The 24,139-nt window shown below is 52.4% G+C and overlaps 1 protein-coding gene across 1 annotated transcript in view; it reads right to left on the reverse strand.

Annotated features, from left to right (window-relative positions):
- The window catches only part of LOC130345063 (protein kinase C alpha type), a gene marked incomplete at its 3' end in the record, with an annotated part of 139,606 nt that overhangs the window by 60,185 nt on the left and 55,282 nt on the right, over window positions 1-24,139 (reverse strand). Inside the window, exon 2 of the mRNA XM_056554475.1 lies at window positions 18,145-18,227. Within this exon, the coding sequence (XP_056410450.1) occupies window positions 18,145-18,227 (83 nt within the window). The remainder of the gene's footprint in view (window positions 1-18,144; window positions 18,228-24,139) is intronic.

A 24,139-nucleotide genomic window follows, 5' to 3' on the forward strand; every position in this document is an offset into this window, starting at 1 on the left:
CAGAGATCACATGACACATCCCATCTATAATCCCATCAGATGAGGAGATACATCCTGATCACCAGGGGGCACTATACAGATTATATATATATATATATATATAATCTACAGAGATCACATGACACATCCCATCTATAATCCCATCAGATGAGGAGATACATCCTGATCACCAGGGGGCACTATACAGATATATATATATATATAATCTACAGAGATCACATGACACATCCCATCTATAATCCCATCAGATGAGGAGATACATCCTGATCACCAGGGGGCACTATACAGATATATATATATATATATAATCTACAGAGATCACATGACACATCCCATCTATAATCCCATCAGATGAGGAGATACATCCTGATCACCAGGGGGCACTATACAGATATATATATATATATATAATCTACAGAGATCACATGACACATCCCATCTATAATCCCATCAGATGAGGAGATACATCCTGATCACCAGGGGGCACTATACAGATATATATATATATATATAATCTACAGAGATCACATGACACATCCCATCTATAATCCCATCAGATGAGGAGATACATCCTGATCACCAGGGGGCACTATACAGATATATATATATATAATCTACAGAGATCACATGACACATCCCATCTATAATCCCATCAGATGAGGAGATACATCCTGATCACCAGGGGGGCACTATACAGATATATATATATATATATATAATCTACAGAGATCACATGACACATCCCATCTATAATCCCATCAGATGAGGAGATACATCCTGATCACCAGGGGGCACTATACAGATATATATATATATATATATAATCTACAGAGATCACATGACACATCCCATCTATAATCCCATCAGATGAGGAGATACATCCTGATCACCAGGGGGCACTATACAGATATATATATAATCTACAGAGATCACATGACACATCTCATCTATAATCCCATCAGATGAGGAGATACATCCTGATCACCAGGGGGCACTATACAGATATATATATATATATATAATCTACAGAGATCACATGACACATCCCATCTATAATCCCATCAGATGAGGAGATACATCCTGATCACCAGGGGGCACTATACAGATATATATATAATCTACAGAGATCACATGACACATCCCATCTATAATCCCATCAGATGAGGAGATACATCCTGATCACCAGGGGGCACTATACAGATATATATATAATCTACAGAGATCACATGACACATCCCATCTATAATCCCATCAGATGAGGAGATACATCCTGATCACCAGGGGGGCACTATACAGATATATATATATATATATATATATATATATATATATAATCTACAGAGATCACATGACACATCCCATCTATAATCCCATCAGATGAGGAGATACATCCTGATCACCAGGGGGCACTATACAGATATATATATATATATAATCTACAGAGATCACATGACACATCCCATCTATAATCCCATCAGATGAGGAGATACATCCTGATCACCAGGGGGCACTATACAGATATATATATATATATAATCCACAGAGATCACATGACACATCCCATCTATAATCCCATCAGATGAGGAGATACATCCTGATCACCAGGGGGCACTATACAGATATATATATATATATATATATATAATCTACAGAGATCACATGACTCAGACAAGAGGTGGGCGCCCACACCGCTGCTCAGACAAGAGGGGGGCGCCCACACCGCTGCTCAGACAAGAGGGGGGCGCCCACACCGCTGCTCAGACAAGAGGGGGGCGCCCACACCGCTGCTCAGACAAGTGGGGGGCGCCCACACCGCTGCTCAGACAAGTGGGGGGCGTCCACACCGCTGCTCAGACAAGAGGGGGGGCGTCCACACCGCTGCTCAGACAAGAGGGGGGGCGCCCACACCGCTGCTCAGACAAGAGGGGGGGCACCCACACCGCTGCTCAGACAAGAGGGGGGCGCCCACACCGCTGCTCAGACAAGAGGGGGGCGCCCACACCGCTGCTCAGACAAGAGGGGGGCGCCCACACCGCTGCTCAGACAAGAGGGGGCGCCCACACCGCTGCTCAGACAAGAGGGGGGCGCCCACACCGCTGCTCAGACAAGAGGGGGGCGCCCACACCGCTGCTCAGACAAGAGGGGGGGCGCCCACACCGCTGCTCAGACAAGAGGGGGGCGCCCACACCGCTGCTCAGACAAGAGGGGGGCACCCACACCGCTGCTCAGACAAGAGGGGGGCGCCCACACCGCTGCTCAGACAAGAGGGGGGCGCCCACACCGCTGCTCAGACAAGAGGGGGGCGCCCACACCGCTGCTCAGACAAGAGGGGGGCGCCCACACCGCTGCTCAGACAAGAGGGGGGGCGCCCACACCGCTGCTCAGACAAGAGGGGGGGCGTCCACACCGCTGCTCAGACAAGAGGGGGGCACCCACACCGCTGCTCAGACAAGAGGGGGGCACCCACACCGCTGCTCAGACAAGAGGGGGGCGTCCACACCGCTGCTCAGACAAGAGGGGGGCGCCCACACCGCTGCTCAGAAAAGAGGGGGGCGCCCACACCGCTGCTCAGACAAGAGGGGGGCGCCCACACCGCTGCTCAGACAAGAGGGGGGCGCCCACACCGCTGCTCAGACAAGAGGGGGGCGCCCACACCGCTGATCAGACAAGAGGGGGGCGCCCACACCGCTGCTCAGACAAGAGGGGGGCGCCCACACCGCTGCTCAGACAAGAGGGGGGCGCCCACACCGCTGCTCAGACAAGAGGGGGGCGCCCACACCGCTGCTCAGACAAGAGGGGGGCGCCCACACCGCTGCTCAGACAAGAGGGGGGCGCCCACACCGCTGCTCAGACAAGAGGGGGGCGCCCACACCGCTGCTCAGACAAGAGGGGGGCGCCCACACCGCTGCTCAGACAAGAGGGGGGCGCCCACACCGCTGCTCAGACAAGAGGGGGGGCGTCCACACCGCTGCTCAGACAAGAGGGGGGCGTCCACACCGCTGCTCAGACAAGAGGGGGGCGCCCACACCGCTGCTCAGAAAAGAGGGGGGCGCCCACACCGCTGCTCAGAAAAGAGGGGGGCGCCCACACCGCTGCTCAGACAAGAGGGGGGCACCCACACCGCTGCTCAGACAAGAGGGGGGCACCCACACCGCTGCTCAGACAAGAGGTGGGCGCCCACACCGCTGCTCAGACAAGAGGGGGGCACCCACACCGCTGCTCAGACAAGAGGGGGGCACCCACACCGCTGCTCAGACAAGAGGGGGGCACCCACACCGCTGCTCAGACAAGAGGGGGGCGCCCACACCGCTGCTCAGACAAGAGGGGGGCGCCCACACCGCTGCTCAGACAAGAGGGGGGGCGCCCACACCGCTGCTCAGACAAGAGGGGGGGCGCCCACACCGCTGCTCAGACAAGAGGGGGGCACCCACACCGCTGCTCAGACAAGAGGGGGGGCGTCCACACCGCTGCTCAGACAAGAGGGGGGCACCCACACCGCTGATCAGACAAGAGGGGGGGCACCCACACCGCTGCTCAGACAAGAGGGGGGCACCCACACCGCTGCTCAGACAAGAGGGGGGGCACCCACACCGCTGCTCAGACAAGAGGGGGGGCGTCCACACCGCTGCTCAGACAAGAGGGGGGCACCCACACCGCTGCTCAGACAAGAGGGGGGCACCCACACCGCTGCTCAGACAAGAGGGGGGCCCACACCGCTGCTCAGACAAGAGGGGGGCGCCCACACCGCTGCTCAGACAAGAGGGGGGCACCCACACCGCTGCTCAGACAAGAGGGGGGCACCCACACCGCTGCTCAGACAAGAGGGGGGCGTCCACACCGCTGCTCAGACAAGAGGGGGGCGCCCACACCGCTGCTCAGAAAAGAGGGGGGCGCCCACACCGCTGCTCAGACAAGAGGGGGGCGCCCACACCGCTGCTCAGACAAGAGGGGGGCGCCCACACCGCTGCTCAGACAAGAGGGGGGCGCCCACACCGCTGATCAGACAAGAGGGGGGCGCCCACACCGCTGCTCAGACAAGAGGGGGGCGCCCACACCGCTGCTCAGACAAGAGGGGGGCGCCCACACCGCTGCTCAGACAAGAGGGGGGCGCCCACACCGCTGCTCAGACAAGAGGGGGGGCGCCCACACCGCTGCTCAGACAAGAGGGGGGCGCCCACACCGCTGCTCAGACAAGAGGGGGGCGCCCACACCGCTGCTCAGACAAGAGGGGGGCGCCCACACCGCTGCTCAGACAAGAGGGGGGCGCCCACACCGCTGCTCAGACAAGAGGGGGGGCGTCCACACCGCTGCTCAGACAAGAGGGGGGCGTCCACACCGCTGCTCAGACAAGAGGGGGGCGCCCACACCGCTGCTCAGAAAAGAGGGGGGCGCCCACACCGCTGCTCAGAAAAGAGGGGGGCGCCCACACCGCTGCTCAGACAAGAGGGGGGCACCCACACCGCTGCTCAGACAAGAGGGGGGCACCCACACCGCTGCTCAGACAAGAGGTGGGCGCCCACACCGCTGCTCAGACAAGAGGGGGGCACCCACACCGCTGCTCAGACAAGAGGGGGGCACCCACACCGCTGCTCAGACAAGAGGGGGGCACCCACACCGCTGCTCAGACAAGAGGGGGGCGCCCACACCGCTGCTCAGACAAGAGGGGGGCGCCCACACCGCTGCTCAGACAAGAGGGGGGCGCCCACACCGCTGCTCAGACAAGAGGGGGGCGCCCACACCGCTGCTCAGACAAGAGGGGGGCACCCACACCGCTGCTCAGACAAGAGGGGGGGCGTCCACACCGCTGCTCAGACAAGAGGGGGGCACCCACACCGCTGATCAGACAAGAGGGGGGCACCCACACCGCTGCTCAGACAAGAGGGGGGCACCCACACCGCTGCTCAGACAAGAGGGGGGCACCCACACCGCTGCTCAGACAAGAGGGGGGGCGTCCACACCGCTGCTCAGACAAGAGGGGGGCACCCACACCGCTGCTCAGACAAGCAGAGGCCAGTCTCGTTCTGTATACTGCCATTTAGCTGCCTGGAGGTTGTATTAACTGATATGGCGGCTACAACACTAATTTCTGGGTACAACCGCTCCTGGGTAATGATTGAATGAGATGGGGGTGTTCTTGCGCTGCTGCAGCGCCTCTTTATACAGCGTCACAGGGGTCATGTGTTTTCCTTGCCGATGGCCGTTTAATGAGACTCTGACCCACGAAACAGGATGATTAACTCCCAGGCAGAACTATCTCAGCCTGTTTACCATGGAAACCCCGAGTCACCACGGCAACGGCTTATGCCGAATCGACATTTTTGCTGTGTAATTCCACTGGAGGTTTCTCCTCAATGATGGGGGGGGGGGCTGTCAATCAAGATGGGGGGTGTTAATGGCGGTCATCCAGCAGCGTGCCAGGCCAACACCAATAGGAAATAGAACATACCAGGGCAGTGCCGGGGCTTTACCCGTCTGCAGCAGACACCTGGCATTGAGCTCAGGGATGTATAACATTGCTGGAGGGGTGCACATACTTTTTATTTGCAGATATCTGGGGGAGTTTGACCAGAATTGCGCCCTGATCACAGTCTGTCTCCGGATTACAGTGTCGGCGCGGATGAAGGGTGACTCCTATCATTAGGAAGAGATTTCAGGAGCCGGAGATCAGAGCGGAGGAAGCGACTGGGCAGAACGCCATGACTCCGGGATTCAGCAACTAATGGATCCTAGAAGCACGAAAGGCAGAGCACAACATCAGCAACTGGACACAGAGCGGGCCGAGGGGGGACACAGAGCGGGCCGAGGGGGGGACACAGAGCGGGCCGAGGGGGGACATAGAGCGGGCCGAGGGGGGGACACAGAGCGGGCCGAGGGGGGACACAGAGCGGGCCGAGGGGGGACATAGAGCGGGCCGAGGGGGGGACACAGAGCGGGCCCAGGGGGGGGGGACACACAGAGCGGGCCCAGGGGGGGGACACACAGAGCGGGCCCAGGGGGGGGGGACACACAGAGCGGGCCCAGGGGGGGGGGGACACACAGAGCGGGCCCAGGGGGGGGGGGACACACAGAGCGGGCCCAGGGGGGGGGACACACAGAGCGGGCCCAGGGGGGGGACACACAGAGCGGGCCCAGGGGGGGGGACACACAGAGCGGGCCCAGGGGGGGGACACACAGAGCGGGCCCAGGGGGGGGACACACAGAGCGGGCCCAGGGGGGGGGGGGGGACACACAGAGCGGGCCCAGGGGGGGGGGGGGACACACAGAGCGGGCCCAGGGGGGGACACACACAGAGCGGGCCCAGGGGGGGGACACACAGAGCGGGCCCAGGGGGGGACGGGACACAGAGCGGGCCCAGGGGGGGGGGGGACACACAGAGCGGGCCCAGGGGGGGGGGGGACACACAGAGCGGGCCCAGGGGGGGGGACACACAGAGCGGGCCCAGGGGGGGGACACACAGAGCGGGCCCAGGGGGGGGACACACAGAGCGGGCCCAGGGGGGGGACACACAGAGCGGACCCAGGGGGGGGACACACAGAGCGGGCCGAAGGGGGGGGGGGTAAAGGGTGGATCGAGGGGGAACAGAAAGGGCAGAGACGAGAGAGAGCAGGTCGAGGCGGGGGGGGGGGGGGGGGGGGGGGAGGCCTGGGGATGGTTCAGGTGAATTGAGGGGGGACCAGGAAAGGCTGAGGAGTAGGAAGCATCCATCTGGTGCTGAGGCAGCAAAGGGAAATGCTGCAAAAGCTTAGCTTCGTAACAGACAAAGCTGAAGTAGTGAGGTCACGGCCCAGTGAGGTGGCGGCCCAGTGAGGTGGCGGCCCAGTGAGGTGGCGGCCCAGTGAGGTGGCGGCCCAGTGAGGGCGCGGCCCAGTGAGGGCGCGGCCCAGTGAGGTGGCGGCCCAGTGAGGTGGCGGCCCAGTGAGGGCGCGGCCCAGTGAGGTGGCGGCCCAGTGAGGTGGCGGCCCAGTGAGGTGGCGGCCCAGTGAGGTGGCGGCCCAGTGAGGTGGCGGCCCAGTGAGGTGGCGGCCCAGTGAGGTGGCGGCCCAGTGAGGGCGCGGCCCAGTGAGGTGGCGGCCCAGTGAGGTGGCGGCCCAGTGAGGTGGCGGCCCAGTGAGGGCGCGGCCCAGTGAGGGCGCGGCCCAGTGAGGGCGCGGCCCAGTGAGGTGGCGGCCCAGTGAGGGCGCGGCCCAGTGAGGGGGCGGCCCAGTGAGGTGGCGGCCCAGTGAGGTGGCGGCCCAGTGAGGTGGCGGCCCAGTGAGGTGGCGGCCCAGTGAGGTGGCGGCCCAGTGAGGTAGCGGCCCAGTGAGGTGGCGGCCCAGTACTGGTATAGGGGTCGAATACTTTTACTTAAGTCACATGTCCAGATGGATAACAATATCCTGAGGAATGAGCTGCTCCACCGCTCAGGACTCTGCGGGGGCCGAGGGGTGGGGTAGGTGCTCGGTGACCCACTTATCAGGGCCCCGGGAAAGGATTTACAGCATGTAAGAGAAAGTGATTATCTGCTGTTATCCCAGTAATGGATCTAATGGAGGATGAGTGCAAATCCTCAGACTGCACCTGACTACACAGGAGGCGCTCCTGCACAGTACAACTTCTCTACTGCTCTATGTATACACTGCACAGTACTACTTCTCTACCACACTATGTATACACATTGTACAGTACAACTTCTCTACTGCTCTATGTATACACACTACACAGTACTACTTCTCTACCACACTATGTATACACATTGCATAGTACAACTTCTCTACTGCTCTATGTATACACACTGCACAGTACTACTTCTCTACAGCTCTATGTATACACACTGCACAGTACTACTTCTCTACCGGTCTAGGTATACACACTGCACAGTACTACTTCTCTACCGCTCTAGGTATACACACTGCACAGTACTACTTCTTTACCGCTCTAGGTATACACACTGCACAGTACTACTCTACAGCTGTATGTATACACACTGCACAGTACTACTTCTCTACCGCTCTAGGTATACACACTGCACAGTACTACTTCACTACAGCTCTATGTATACACACTGCACAGTACTACTTCTCTACAGCTCTATGTATACACACTGCACAGTACTACTTCTCTACAGCTCTATGTATACACACTGCACAGTACTACTTCTCTACAGCTCTATGTATACACACTGCACAGTACTACTTCTCTACAGCTCTATGTATACACACTGCACAGTACTACTTCTCAACTGCTCTATGTATACACACTGCACAGTACTACTTCTCTACAGCTCTATGTATACACACTGCACAGTACTACTTCTCTACAGCTCTATGTATATACGCTGCACAGTACTACTTCTCTACAGCTCTATGTATATACGCTGCACAGTACTACTTCTCTACAGCTCTATGTATACACACTGCACAGTACTACTTCTCTACAGCTCTATGTATATACACTGCACAGTACTACTTCTCTACAGCTCTATGTATACACACTGCACAGTACTACTTCTCAACTGCTCTATGTATACACACTGCACAGTACTACTTCTCTACAGCTCTATGTATATACGCTGCACAGTACTACTTCTCTACAGCTCTATGTATATACGCTGCACAGTACTACTTCTCTACAGCTCTATGTATATACGCTGCACAGTATCACTTCTCCCCTGGCTCCGGGCCCCACATCTCACGCTGCGGACGACAAGGTCTTTTAATAATTCAGCAGCCAATGAGCTCCAGGCGGACGACACTGTAACAAACACTCAGCGAGCCGCCAAGACATTAACCCTTCCCGCTCACTGACAACGACATACAGCATGCTCCTGTATAGGGGGTGTGCAGCTCATCCAGAGCCGCCTGCTTCATGGACCCCACTGCCGGTCAGTGACTACTCCTCATCACGGACACCACTGCCGGTCAGTGACTAGTCCTCATCATGGACACCACTGCCGGTCAGTGACTACTCCTCATCATGGACACCACTGCCGGTCAGTGACTAGTCCTCATCATGGACCCCACTGCCGGTCAGTGACTACTCCTCATCATGGACACCACTGCCGGTCAGTGACTACTCCTCATCACGGACACCACTGCCGGTCAGTGACTAGTCCTCATCATGGACACCACTGCCGGTCAGTGACTACTCCTCATCATGGACACCACTGCCGGTCAGTGACTACTCCTCATCATGGACACCACTGCCGGTCAGTGACTACTCCTCATCACGGACACCACTGCCGGTCAGTGACTACTCCTCATCATGGACACCACTGCCGGTCAGTGACTACTCCTCATCATGGACCCCACTGCCGGTCAGTGACTACTCCTCATCATGGACCCCACTGCCGGTCAGTGACTACTCCTCATCATGGACACCACTGCCGGTCAGTGACTACTCCTCATCATGGACACCACTGCCGGTCAGTGACTACTCCTCATCATGGACACCACTGCCGGTCAGTGACTACTCCTCATCATGGACCCCACTGCCGGTCAGTGACTACTCCTCATCATGGACCCCACTGCCGGTCAGTGACTACTCCTCATCATGGACACCACTGCCGGTCAGTGACTACTCCTCATCACGGACAACACTGCCGGTCAGTGACTAGTCCTCATCATGGACACCACTGCCGGTCAGTGACTACTCCTCATCATGGACCCCACTGCCGGTCAGTGACTACTCCTCATCATGGACCCCACTGCCGGTCAGTGACTACTCCTCATCATGGACCCCACTGCCGGTCAGTGACTACTCCTCATCATGGACACCACTGCCGGTCAGTGACTAGTCCTCATCATGGACCCCACTGCCGGTCAGTGACTACTCCTCATCATGGACACCACTGCCGGTCAGTGACTAGTCCTCATCATGGACCCCACTGCCGGTCAGTGACTACTCCTCCTCATGGACACCACTGCCGGTCAGTGACTACTCCTCATCACGGACACCACTGCCGGTCAGTGACTACTCCTCATCATGGACACCACTGCCGGTCAGTGACTACTCCTCATCATGGACCCCACTGCCGGTCAGTGACTACTCCTCATCATGGACACCACTGCCGGTCAGTGACTACTCCTCATCATGGACACCACTGCCGGTCAGTGACTAGTCCTCATCATGGACCCCACTGCCGGTCAGTGACTACTCCTCATCATGGACCCCACTGCCGGTCAGTGACTACTCCTCATCATGGACCCCACTGCCGGTCAGTGACTAGTCCTCATCATGGACCCCACTGCAGGTCAGTGACTAGTCCTCATCATGGACACCACTGCCGGTCAGTGACTAGTCCTCATCATGGACACCACTGCCGGTCAGTGACTACTCCTCATCATGGACCCCACTGCCGGTCAGTGACTACTCCTCATCATGGACAACACTGCCGGTCAGTGACTACTCCTCATCATGGACACCACTGCCGGTCAGTGACTACTCCTCATCATGGACACCACTGCCGGTCAGTGACTACTCCTCATCACGGACACCACTGCCGGTCAGTGACTAGTCCTCATCATGGACACCACTGCCGGTCAGTGACTAGTCCTCATCACGGACACCACTGCTGGTCAGTGACTAGTCCTCATCATGGACACCACTGCCGGTCAGTGACTACTCCTCATCATGGACACCACTGCCGGTCAGTGACTACTCTTCATCATGGACACCACTGCCGGTCAGTGACTACTCCTCATCACGGACACCACTGCCGGTCAGTGACTACTCCTCATCATGGACACCACTGCCGGTCAGTGACTACTCCTCATCATGGACACCACTGCCGGTCAGTGACTACTCCTCATCACGGACACCACTGCCGGTCAGTGACTACTCCTCATCATGGACACCACTGCCGGTCAGTGACTAGTCCTCATCACGGACACCACTGCCGGTCAGTGACTACTCCTCATCACGGACACCACTGCCGGTCAGTGACTACTCCTCATCATGGACACCACTGCCGGTCAGTGACTACTCCTCATCATGGACACCACTGCCGGTCAGTGACTACTCCTCATCATGGACACCACTGCCGGTCAGTGACTACTCTTCATCATGGACACCACTGCCGGTCAGTGACTACTCCTCATCACGGACACCACTGCCGGTCAGTGACTACTCCTCATCACGGACACCACTGCCGGTCAGTGACTACTCCTCATCATGGACACCACTGCCGGTCAGTGACTAGTCCTCATCATGGACACCACTGCCGGTCAGTGACTAGTCCTCATCATGGACACCACTGCCGGTCAGTGACTACTCCTCATCACGGACACCACTGCCGGTCAGTGACTACTCCTCATCACGGACCCCACTGCCGGTCAGTGACTACTCCTCATCATGGACACCACTGCCGGTCAGTGACTACTCCTCATCATGGACACCACTGCCGGTCAGTGACTACTCCTCATCATGGACCCCACTGCCGGTCAGTGACTACTCCTCATCATGGACACCACTGCCGGTCAGTGACTACTCCTCATCATGGACACCACTGCCGGTCAGTGACTACTCCTCATCATGGACACCACTGCCGGTCAGTGACTACTCCTCATCATGGACACCACTGCCGGTCAGTGACTACTCCTCATCATGGACACCACTGCCGGTCAGTGACTACTCCTCATCATGGACAACACTGCCGGTCAGTGACTACTCCTCATCATGGACACCACTGCCGGCCAGTGACTACTCCTCATCACGGACCCCACTGCCGGTCAGTGACTACTCCTCATCACGGACCCCACTGCCGGTCAGTGACTACTCCTCATCATGGACCCCACTGCCGGTCAGTGACTAGTCCTCATCACGGACACCACTGCCGGTCAGTGACTACTCCTCATCATGGACCCCACTGCCGGTCAGTGACTACTCCTCATCATGGACACCACTGCCGGTCAGTGACTACTCCTCATCATGGACACCACTGCCGGTCAGTGACTAGTCCTCATCATGGACCCCACTGCCGGTCAGTGACTACTCCTCATCATGGACCCCACTGCCGGTCAGTGACTACTCCTCATCATGGACCCCACTGCCGGTCAGTGACTAGTCCTCATCATGGACCCCACTGCAGGTCAGTGACTAGTCCTCATCATGGACACCACTGCCGGTCAGTGACTAGTCCTCATCATGGACACCACTGCCGGTCAGTGACTACTCCTCATCATGGACCCCACTGCCGGTCAGTGACTACTCCTCATCATGGACAACACTGCCGGTCAGTGACTACTCCTCATCATGGACACCACTGCCGGTCAGTGACTACTCCTCATCATGGACACCACTGCCGGTCAGTGACTACTCCTCATCACGGACACCACTGCCGGTCAGTGACTACTCCTCATCATGGACACCACTGCCGGTCAGTGACTACTCCTCATCATGGACACCACTGCCGGTCAGTGACTACTCCTCATCATGGACACCACTGCCGGTCAGTGACTACTCCTCATCATGGACACCACTGCCGGTCAGTGACTACTCTTCATCATGGACACCACTGCCGGTCAGTGACTACTCCTCATCACGGACACCACTGCCGGTCAGTGACTACTCCTCATCATGGACACCACTGCCGGTCAGTGACTAGTCCTCATCATGGACACCACTGCCGGTCAGTGACTACTCCTCATCATGGACACCACTGCCGGTCAGTGACTACTCCTCATCATGGACACCACTGCCGGTCAGTGACTAGTCCTCATCATGGACCCCACTGCCGGTCAGTGACTACTCCTCATCATGGACACCACTGCCGGTCAGTGACTACTCCTCATCACGGACACCACTGCCGGTCAGTGACTACTCCTCATCATGGACACCACTGCCGGTCAGTGACTACTCCTCATCATGGACACCACTGCCGGTCAGTGACTACTCCTCATCATGGACACCACTGCCGGTCAGTGACTACTCCTCATCACGGACACCACTGCCGGTCAGTGACTAGTCCTCATCACGGACACCACTGCCGGTCAGTGACTACTCTTCATCACGGACACCACTGCCGGTCAGTGACTACTCCTCATCATGGACACCACTGCCGGTCAGTGACTACTCCTCATCATGGACACCACTGCCGGTCAGTGACTACTCCTCATCATGGACACCACTGCCGGTCAGTGACTACTCCTCATCATGGACACCACTGCCGGTCAGTGACTACTCCTCATCACGGACACCACTGCCGGTCAGTGACTACTCTTCATCATGGACACCACTGCCGGTCAGTGACTACTCCTCATCATGGACACCACTGCCGGTCAGTGACTACTCCTCATCATGGACACCACTGCCGGTCAGTGACTACTCCTCATCATGGACCCCACTGCCGGTCAGTGACTACTCCTCATCATGGACACCACTGCCGGTCAGTGACTAGTCCTCATCATGGACACCACTGCCGGTCAGTGACTAGTCCTCATCATGGACCCCACTGCCGGTCAGTGACTACTCCTCATCATGGACACCACTGCCGGTCAGTGACTAGTCCTCATCATGGACACCACTGCCGGTCAGTGACTACTCCTCATCACGGACACCACTGCCGGTCAGTGACTAGTCCTCATCATGGACACCACTGCCGGTCAGTGACTAGTCCTCATCGGGTAGACTTCTATGAGAGGCAGCACACAGCTCTCCTGTTGGTTTGGTACAATGTATCGGTGCAGGAGTCCTCAGAGGAGGCGGTGTTGTTCTCGCAGAGATTCGGCGCAGTGTGTCGCTCCAGATGGTGATGTCAGTAATGGCGGCTCCGGCTGGAATCAGCAGCTTATTATTCTTTATGAGCCGTAATGATTGTTATTACAAGCCTGCCGCGGTCAGCGCAAAAAACACCGCTCCGAGCCTGACAGAGAGCACGACGCCGATCACATGACCCCCCCCAAAACACAAGGAGAAAGGGAGGAGGTGTTATCTGTCAGCAAGAAGAAACCCCCATCACAACAGCACATTAGAGGCACCTGTCAGTAAGGACACACACACACACAAGACACCTGTCAGTAAGGACATACACACACACAAGACACCTGTCAGTAAGGACATACACAAGACACCTGTCAGTAAGGACACATACACAAGACACCTGTCAGTAAGGACATACACAAGACACCTGTCAGTAAGGACATACACACACACACAAGACACCTGTCAGTAAGGACACACACAAGACACCTGTCAGTAAGGACACACACACACACACAAGACACCTGTCAGTAAGGACACATACACAAGACACCTGTCAGTAAGGACATACACAAGACACCTGTCAGTAAGGACATACACACACACACAAGACACCTGTCAGTAAGGACACACACAAGACACCTGTCAGTAAGGACACACACAAGACACCTGTCAGTTAGGACATACACACACACACAAGACACCTGTCAGTAAGGACACACACAAGACACCTGTCAGTAAGGACATACACAAGACACCTGTCAGTAAGGACATACACACACACAAGACACCTGTCAGTAAGGACACATACACAAGACACCTGTCAGTAAGGACATACACACACACAAGACACCTGTCAGTAAGGACACATACACAAGACACCTGTCAGTAAGGACACACACACACACAAGACACCTGTCAGTAAGGACATACACACACACAAGACACCTGTCAGTAAGGACACATACACAAGACACCTGTCAGTAAGGACACACACAAGACACCTGTCAGTAAGGACATACACAAGACACCTGTCAGTAAGGACACACACACACACACAAGACACCTGTCAGTAAGGACACATACACAAGACACCTGTCAGTAAGGACACACACAAGACACCTGTCAGTAAGGACACACACACACACACACAAGACACCAGTCAGTAAGGACACACACAAGACACCTGTCAGTAAGGACACACACAAGACACCTGTCAGTAAGGACACACACAAGACACCTGTCAGTAAGGACACACACAAGACACCTGTCAGTAAGGACACACACAAGACACCTGTCAGTAAGGACACACACACACACATACAAGACACCTGTCAGTAAGGACATACACACACACAAGACACCTGTCAGTAAGGACACATACAAGACACCTGTCAGTAAGGACACACACACATACACAAGACACCTGTCAGTAAGGACACACACAAGACACCTGTCAGTAAGGACACATACAAGACACCTGTCAGTAAGGACACACACACATACACAAGACACCTGTCAGTAAGGACACACACAAGACACCTGTCAGTAAGGACACATACAAGACACCTGTCAGTAAGGACATACACAAGACACCTGTCAGTAAGGACACACACACATACACAAGACACCTGTCAGTAAGGACACACACACATACACAAGACACCTGTCAGTAAGGTCACACACAAGACACCTGTCAGTAAGGACACATACAAGACACCTGTCAGTAAGGACACATACAAGACACCTGTCAGTAAGGACACATACAAGACACCTGTCAGTAAGGACACACACACATACACAAGACACCTGTCAGTAAGGACACACACAAGACACCTGTCAGTAAGGACACATACAAGACACCTGTCAGTAAGGACACACACAAGACACCTGTCAGTAAGGACACACACAAGACACCTGTCAGTAAGGACACACACACACATACAAGACACCTGTCAGTAAGGACACACACAAGACACCTGTCAGTAAGGACACACATGCAAGACACCTGTTAGTAAGGACACACACAAGACACCTGTCAGTAAGGACACACATACAAGACACCTGTCAGTAAGGACACACACAAGACACCTGTCAGTAAGGACACACATACAAGACACCTGTCAGTAAGGACACACACAAGACACCTGTCAGTAAGGACACACATACAAGACACCTGTCAGTAAGGACACACACACACACACACATACAAGACACCTGTCAGTAAGGACATACACACACACACACACAAGACACCAGTCAGTAAGGACACACACAAGACACCTGTCAGTAAGGACACACACAAGACACCTGTCAGTAAGGACACACACACACACACACAAGACACCTGTCAGTAAGGACACACACAAGACACCTGTCAGTAAGGACACACACAAGACACCTGTCAGTAAGGACACACATACAAGACACCTGTCAGTAAGGACACACACAAGACACCTGTCAGTAAGGACACACATACAAGACACCTGTCAGTAAGGACACACACAAGACACCTGTCAGTAAGGACACACATACAAGACACCTGTCAGTAAGGACACACACACACACACATACAAGACACCTGTCAGTAAGGACATACACACACACACACACAAGACACCAGTCAGTAAGGACACACACAAGACACCTGTCAGTAAGGACACACACACACACACACAAGACACCTGTCAGTAAGGACACACACAAGACACCTGTCAGTAAGGACACACACAAGACACCTGTCAGTAAGGACACACATACAAGACACCTGTCAGTAAGGACACACACACACATACAAGACACCTGTCAGTAAGGACACACACAAGACACCTGTCAGTAAGGACACACATACAAGACACCTGTCAGTAAGGACACACACACAAGACACCTGTCAGTAAGGACACACACACAAGACACCTGTCAGTAAGGACACACATACAAGACACCTGTCAGTAAGGACACACACACACATACAAGACACCTGTCAGTAAGGACACATACAAGACACCTGTCAGTAAGGACACACACACAAGACACCTGTCAGTAAGGACACACACAAGACACCTGTCAGTAAGGACACACATACAAGACACCTGTCAGTAAGGACACACACACACACATACAAGACACCTGTCAGTAAGGACACACATACAAGACACCTGTCAGTAAGGACACATACAAGACACCTGTCAGTAAGGACACACACAAGACACCTGTCAGTAAGGACACACATACAAGACACCTGTCAGTAAGGACACACACACACACATACAAGACACCTGTCAGTAAGGACATACACAGGACACCTGTCAGTAAGGACACATACAAGACACCTGTCAGTAAGGACACACATACAAGACACCTGTCAGTAAGGACACACACACACATACAAGACACCTGTCAGTAAGGACATACACAAGACACCTGTCAGTAAGGACATACACACACACACAAGACACCTGTCAGTAAGGACACACACAAGACACCTGTCAGTAAGGACACACACACACACACATACAAGACACCTGTCAGTAAGGACATACACACACACACACACAAGACACCAGTCAGTAAGGACACACACAAGACACCTGTCAGTAAGGACACACACACACACACACAAGACACCTGTCAGTAAGGACACACACAAGACACCTGTCAGTAAGGACACACACAAGACACCTGTCAGTAAGGACACACATACAAGACACCTGTCAGTAAGGACACACACACACATACAAGACACCTGTCAGTAAGGACACACACAAGACACCTGTCAGTAAGGACACACATACAAGACACCTGTCAGTAAGGACACACACACAAGACACCTGTCAGTAAGGACACACACACAAGACACCTGTCAGTAAGGACACACATACAAGACACCTGTCAGTAAGGACACACACACACATACAAGACACCTGTCAGTAAGGACACATACAAGACACCTGTCAGTAAGGACACACACACAAGACACCTGTCAGTAAGGACACACACAAGACACCTGTCAGTAAGGACACACATACAAGACACCTGTCAGTAAGGACACACACACACACATACAAGACACCTGTCAGTAAGGACACACATACAAGACACCTGTCAGTAAGGACACATACAAGACACCTGTCAGTAAGGACACACACAAGACACCTGTCAGTAAGGACACACATACAAGACACCTGTCAGTAAGGACACACACACACACATACAAGACACCTGTCAGTAAGGACATACACAGGACACCTGTCAGTAAGGACACATACAAGACACCTGTCAGTAAGGACACACATACAAGACACCTGTCAGTAAGGACACACACACACATACAAGACACCTGTCAGTAAGGACATACACAAGACACCTGTCAGTAAGGACATACACAGGACACCTGTCAGTAAGGACACACACAAGACACCTGTCAGTAAGGACACATACAAGACACAAATTACCACTCCATATACTCACATCTGTGTCTGGACCTTTATCTGCCCCGGGGCAGGAGAACGTGACAAACTCATGGCAGCGCTTATGGACCACGAAGCAGCACACTGTAACGAAAAGACAGAAGAGGAGGTGAGGATGATTTATCACATTATACTCCACAGCTGTACTCACTATTCTGCTGGTGAGGTCACTGTGTACATACATTACATTACTTATCCTGTACTGATCCTGAGTTATATCCTGTATTATACTCCATAGCTGTACTCACTATTCTGCTGGTGAGGTCACTGTGTGCATACATTACATTACTTATCCTGTACTGATCCTGAGTTATATCCTGTATTATACCCCAGAGCTGTACTCACTATTCTGCTGGTGAGGTCACTGTGTACATACATTACATTACTTATCCTGTACTGATCCTGAGTTATATCCTGTATTATACCCCAGAGCTGTACTCACTATTCGGCTGGTGAGGTCACTGTGTACATACATTACATTACTTATCCTGTACTGATCCTGAGTTATATCCTGTATTATACTCCAGAGCTGTACTCACTATTCTGCTGGTGAGGTCACTGTGTACATACATTACATTACTTATCCTGTACTGATCCTGAGTTATATCCTGTATTATACTCCAGAGCTGTACTCACTATTCTGCTGGTGAGGTTACTGTATATACATTACATTACTTATCCTGTACTGATCCTGAGTTATATCCTGTATTATACCCCAGAGCTGTACTCACTCTTCTGCTGGTGAGATCACTGTGTACATACATTACATTACTTATCCTGTACTGATCCTGAGTTATATCCTGTATTATACCCCAGAGCTGTACTCACTATTCTGCTGGTGAGGTCACTGTGTGCATACATTACATTACTTATCCTGTACTGATCCTGAGTTATATCCTGTATTATACCCCAGAGCTGTACTCACTATTCTGCTGGTGAGGTCACTGTGTACATACATTACATTACTTATCCTGTACTGATCCTGAGTTATATCCTGTATTATACCCCAGAGCTGTACTCACTATTCTGCTGGGGAGATCACTGTATACATACATTACATTACTTATCCTGTACTGATCCTGAGTTATATCCTGTATTATACTCCAGAGCTGTACTCACTATTCTGCTGGTGAGATCACTGTGTACATACATTACATTACTTATCCTGTACTGATCCTGAGTTATATCCTGTATTATACTCCAGAGCTGTACTCACTATTCTGCTGGTGAGGTCACTGTGTACATACATTACATCACTTATCCTGTACTGATCCTGAGTTATATCCTGTATTATACTCCAGAGCTGTACTCACTATTCTGCTGGTGAGGTCACTGTGTACATACATTACATCACTTATCCTGTACTGATCCTGAGTTATATCCTGTATTATACTCCAGAGCTGTACTCACTATTCTGCTGGTGAGGTCACTGTGTACATACATTACATTACTTATCCTGTACTGATCCTGAGTTATATCCTGTATTATACTCCAGAGCTGTACTCACTATTCTGCTGGGGAGATCACTGTGCACATACATTACTTATCCTGTACTGATCCTGAGTTATATCCTGTATTATACTCCACAGCTGTACTCACTATTCTGCTGGTGAGGTCACTGTGTATATACATTACATTACTTATCCTGTACTGATCCTGAGTTATATCTTGTATTATACTCCAGAGCTGTACTCACTATTCTGCTGGTGAGGTCACTGTGTACATACATTACATTACTTATCCTGTACTGATCCTGAGTTATATCCTGTATTATACTCCACAGCTGTACTCACTATTCTGCTGGTGAGGTCACTGTGTACATACATTACTTATCCTGTACTGATCCTGAGTTATATCCTGTATTATACTCCACAGCTGTACTCACTATTCTGCTGGTGAGGTCACTGTGTACATACATTACATTACTTATCCTGTACTGATCCTGAGTTATATCCTGTATTATACTCCACAGCTGTACTCACTATTCTGCTGGTGAGGTCACTGTGTACATACATTACTTATCCTGTACTGATCCTGAGTTATATCCTGTATTATACTCCAGAGCTGTACTCACTATTCTGCTGGTGAGGTCACTGTGTACATACATTACATTACTTATCCTGTACTGATCCTGAGTTATATCCTGTATTATACTCCACAGCTGTACTCACTATTCTGCTGGTGAGGTCACTGTGTACATACATTACATTACTTATCCTGTACTGATCCTGAGTTATATCCTGTATTATACCCCAGAGCTGTACTCACTATTCTGCTGGTGAGATCACTGTGTACATACATTACATTACTTATCCTGTACTGATCCTGAGTTATATCCTGTATTATACCCCAGAGCTGTACTCACTATTCTGCTGGTGAGGTCACTGTGTACATACATTACATTACTTATCCTGTACTGATCCTGAGTTATATCCTGTATTATACTCCACAGCTGTACTCACTATTCTGCTGGTGAGGTCACTGTGTACATACATTACATTACTTATCCTGTACTGATCCTGAGTTATATCCTGTATTATACTCCAGAGCTGTACTCACTATTCTGCTGGTGAGGTCACTGTGTACATACATTACATTACTTATCCTGTACTGATCCTGAGTTATATCCTGTATTATACTCCAGAGCTGTACTCACTATTCTGCTGGTGAGATCACTGTGTACATTACATTACTTATCCTGTACTGATCCTGAGTTATATCCTGTATTATACTCCAGAGCTGTACTCACTATTCTGCTGGTGAGGTCACTGTGTACATACATTACATTACTTATCCTGTACTGATCCTGAGTTATATCCTGTATTATACTCCAGAGCTGTACTCACTATTCTGCTGGTGAGGTCACTGTGTATATTACATTACTTATCCTGTACTGATCCTGAGTTATATCCTGTATTATACTCCAGAGCTGTACTTACTATTCTGCTGGTGAGATCACTGTGTACATACATTACATTACTTATCCTGTACTGATCCTGAGTTATATCCTGTATTATACTCCAGAGCTGTACTCACTATTCTGCTGGGGAGATCACTGTGTACATACATTACATTACTTATCCTGTACTGATCCTGAGTTATATCCTGTATTATACCACAGAGCTGTACTCACTATTCTGCTGGTGAGGTAACTGTGTACATACATTACATTACTTATCCTGTACTGATCCTGAGTTATATCCTGTATTATACTCCAGAGCTGTACTCACTATTCTGCTGGTGAGGTCACTGTGTACATACATTACATTACTTATCCTGTACTGATCCTGAGTTATATCCTGTATTATACTCCAGAGCTGCACTCACTATTCTGCTGGTGAGGTCACTGTGTACATACATTACATTACTTATCCTGTACTGATCCTGAGTTATATCCTGTATTATATCCCAGAGCTGTACTCACTATTCTGCTGGTGAGGTCACTGTGTACATTCATTACATTACTTATCCTGTACTGATCCTGAGTTATATCCTGTATTATACTCCAGAGCTGTACTCACTATTCTGCTGGTGAGGTCACTGTGTACATACATTACATTACTTATCCTGTACTTATCCTGAGTTATATCCTGTATTATACTCCAGAGCTGCACTCACTCTTCTGCTGGTGAGATCATTAAAGGGTAGACCAGTCTTTTGTTAATACAATGTAACAAACCCACATCTGTGAGAACTATCAGTCTGGTCAGGGTTCTTCATCTATTTCCCCCTATAATACATTGGAGAATAGTAGTAGTAAGTCCAGGTCACCGTACAATCGCCCCGCGCTCGGACCGTGTCAGACACAAAGGCAGCAAAGAGAAATGTCCAGAAATGTAATAGCACCAAAATCTTCGTTATTGCATAAATGCAGCAAACAGGAATAAAGTGACGCGTTTCAGGAGTCCATTCGCACCTTAGTCGTACTTTTATAATAATAAGGCTGCTCTCACACTATGAGCATTCATCCGTTATTAACGTCCACTTTCTGTATACTAGCGGCTGTACGATAGCGTCTGTACGATACCGGCCGTACGATAGCGGCCGTATACTAGCGGACGTATACTAGCGGACGTATGACAGCGGACGTATACTAGCGGACGTATGACAGCGGACGTATGACAGCGGACGTATGACAGCGGACGTATACTAGCGGACGTATACTAGCGGACGTATGACAGCGGACGTATACTAGCGGACGTATACTAGCGGACGTATGACAGCGGACGTATACTAGCGGACGTATGACAGCGGACGTATGACAGCGGACGTATGACAGCGGACGTATACTAGCGGACGTATACTAGCGGACGTATGACAGCGGACGTATACTAGCGGACATATGACAGCGGACGTATGACAGCGGACGTATGACAGCGGACGTATACTAGCGGACGTATGACAGCGGACGTATGACAGCGGACGTATGACAGCAGACGTATGACAGCGGACGTATACTAGCGGACGTATGACAGCGGACGTATGACAGCGGACGTATGACAGCGGACGTATACTAGCGGACGTATACTAGCGGACGTATGACAGCGGACGTATACTAGCGGACGTATGACAGCGGACGTATGACAGCGGACGTATGACAGCGGACGTATGACAGCGGACGTATGACAGCGGACGTATGACAGCGGACGTATGACAGCGGACATATACTAGCGGACGTATGACAGCGGACGTATACTAGCGGACGTATACTAGCGGACGTATACTAGCGGACGTATGACAGCGGACGTATGACAGCGGACGTATGACAGCGGACGTATGACAGCGGACGTATACTAGCGGACGTATACTAGCGGACGTATACTAGCGGACGTATACTAGCGGACGTATACTAGCGGACGTATGACAGCGGACGTATGACAGCGGACGTATGACAGCGGACGTATGACAGCGGACGTATGACAGCGGACGTATGACAGCGGACGTATGACAGCGGACGTATGACAGCGGACGTATACTAGCGGACGTATACTAGCGGACGTATGACAGCGGACGTATGACAGCGGACGTATGACAGCGGACGTATACTAGCGGACGTATGACAGCGGACGTATGACAGCGGACGTATGACAGCGGACGTATGACAGCGGACGTATGACAGCGGACGTATGACAGCGGACGTATGACAGCGGACGTATGACAGCGGACGTATACTAGCGGACGTATGACAGCGGACGTATCATAGCGGATACTCCCATCATGGAAACAAGTCTGTACCATGATGGGAGTAGTAGTAGTAGTCCCTCTGCACTGCAGGAGTATGTTCATGATGGGAGTAGTAGTAGTCCCCCAGCACTGCAGGAGTCTGCACCATGATGGGAGTAGTAGTCCCTCAGCACTGCAGGAGTCTGTACCATGATGGGAGGAGTAGCAGTAGTAGTCCCTCAGCACTGCAGGAGTCTGTACCATGATGGGAGTAGTAGTCCCTCAGCACTGTAGGAGTCTGCACCATGATGGGAGTAGTAGTCCCTCAGCACTGCAGGAGTTTGTACCATGATGGGAGTAGTAGTAGTCCCTCAGCACTGCAGGAGTCTGTACCGTGATGGGAGTAGTAGTCCCCCAGCACTGCAGGAGTCTGTACCATGATGGGAGTAGTAGTCCCCCAGCACTACAGCAGTCTGTTCCATGATGGGAGTAGTAGTCCCCCAGCACTGCAGGAGTCTGTATCATGATGGTAGTAGTAGTAGTAGTCCCCCAGCACTGCAGGAGTCTGTACCATGATGGGAGTAGTAGTAGACCCTCAGCACTGCAGGAGTCTGTACCATGATGGGAGTAGCAGTAGTCCCTCAGCACTGCAGGAGTCTGTACCATGATGGGAGTAGTAGTCCCCCAGCACTGCAGGAGTCTGTACCATGATGGGAGTAGTAGTAGACCCTCAGCACTGCAGGAGTCTGTACCATGATGGGAGTAGCAGTAGTCCCCCAGCACTGCAGGAGTCTGTATCATGATGGTAGTAGTAGTAGTAGTCCCCCAGCACT

The sequence above is a fragment of the Hyla sarda genome, unplaced genomic scaffold (assembly GCF_029499605.1).
Source record: "Hyla sarda isolate aHylSar1 unplaced genomic scaffold, aHylSar1.hap1 scaffold_741, whole genome shotgun sequence".
Classification (NCBI taxonomy): Eukaryota; Metazoa; Chordata; class Amphibia; order Anura; family Hylidae; genus Hyla; species Hyla sarda.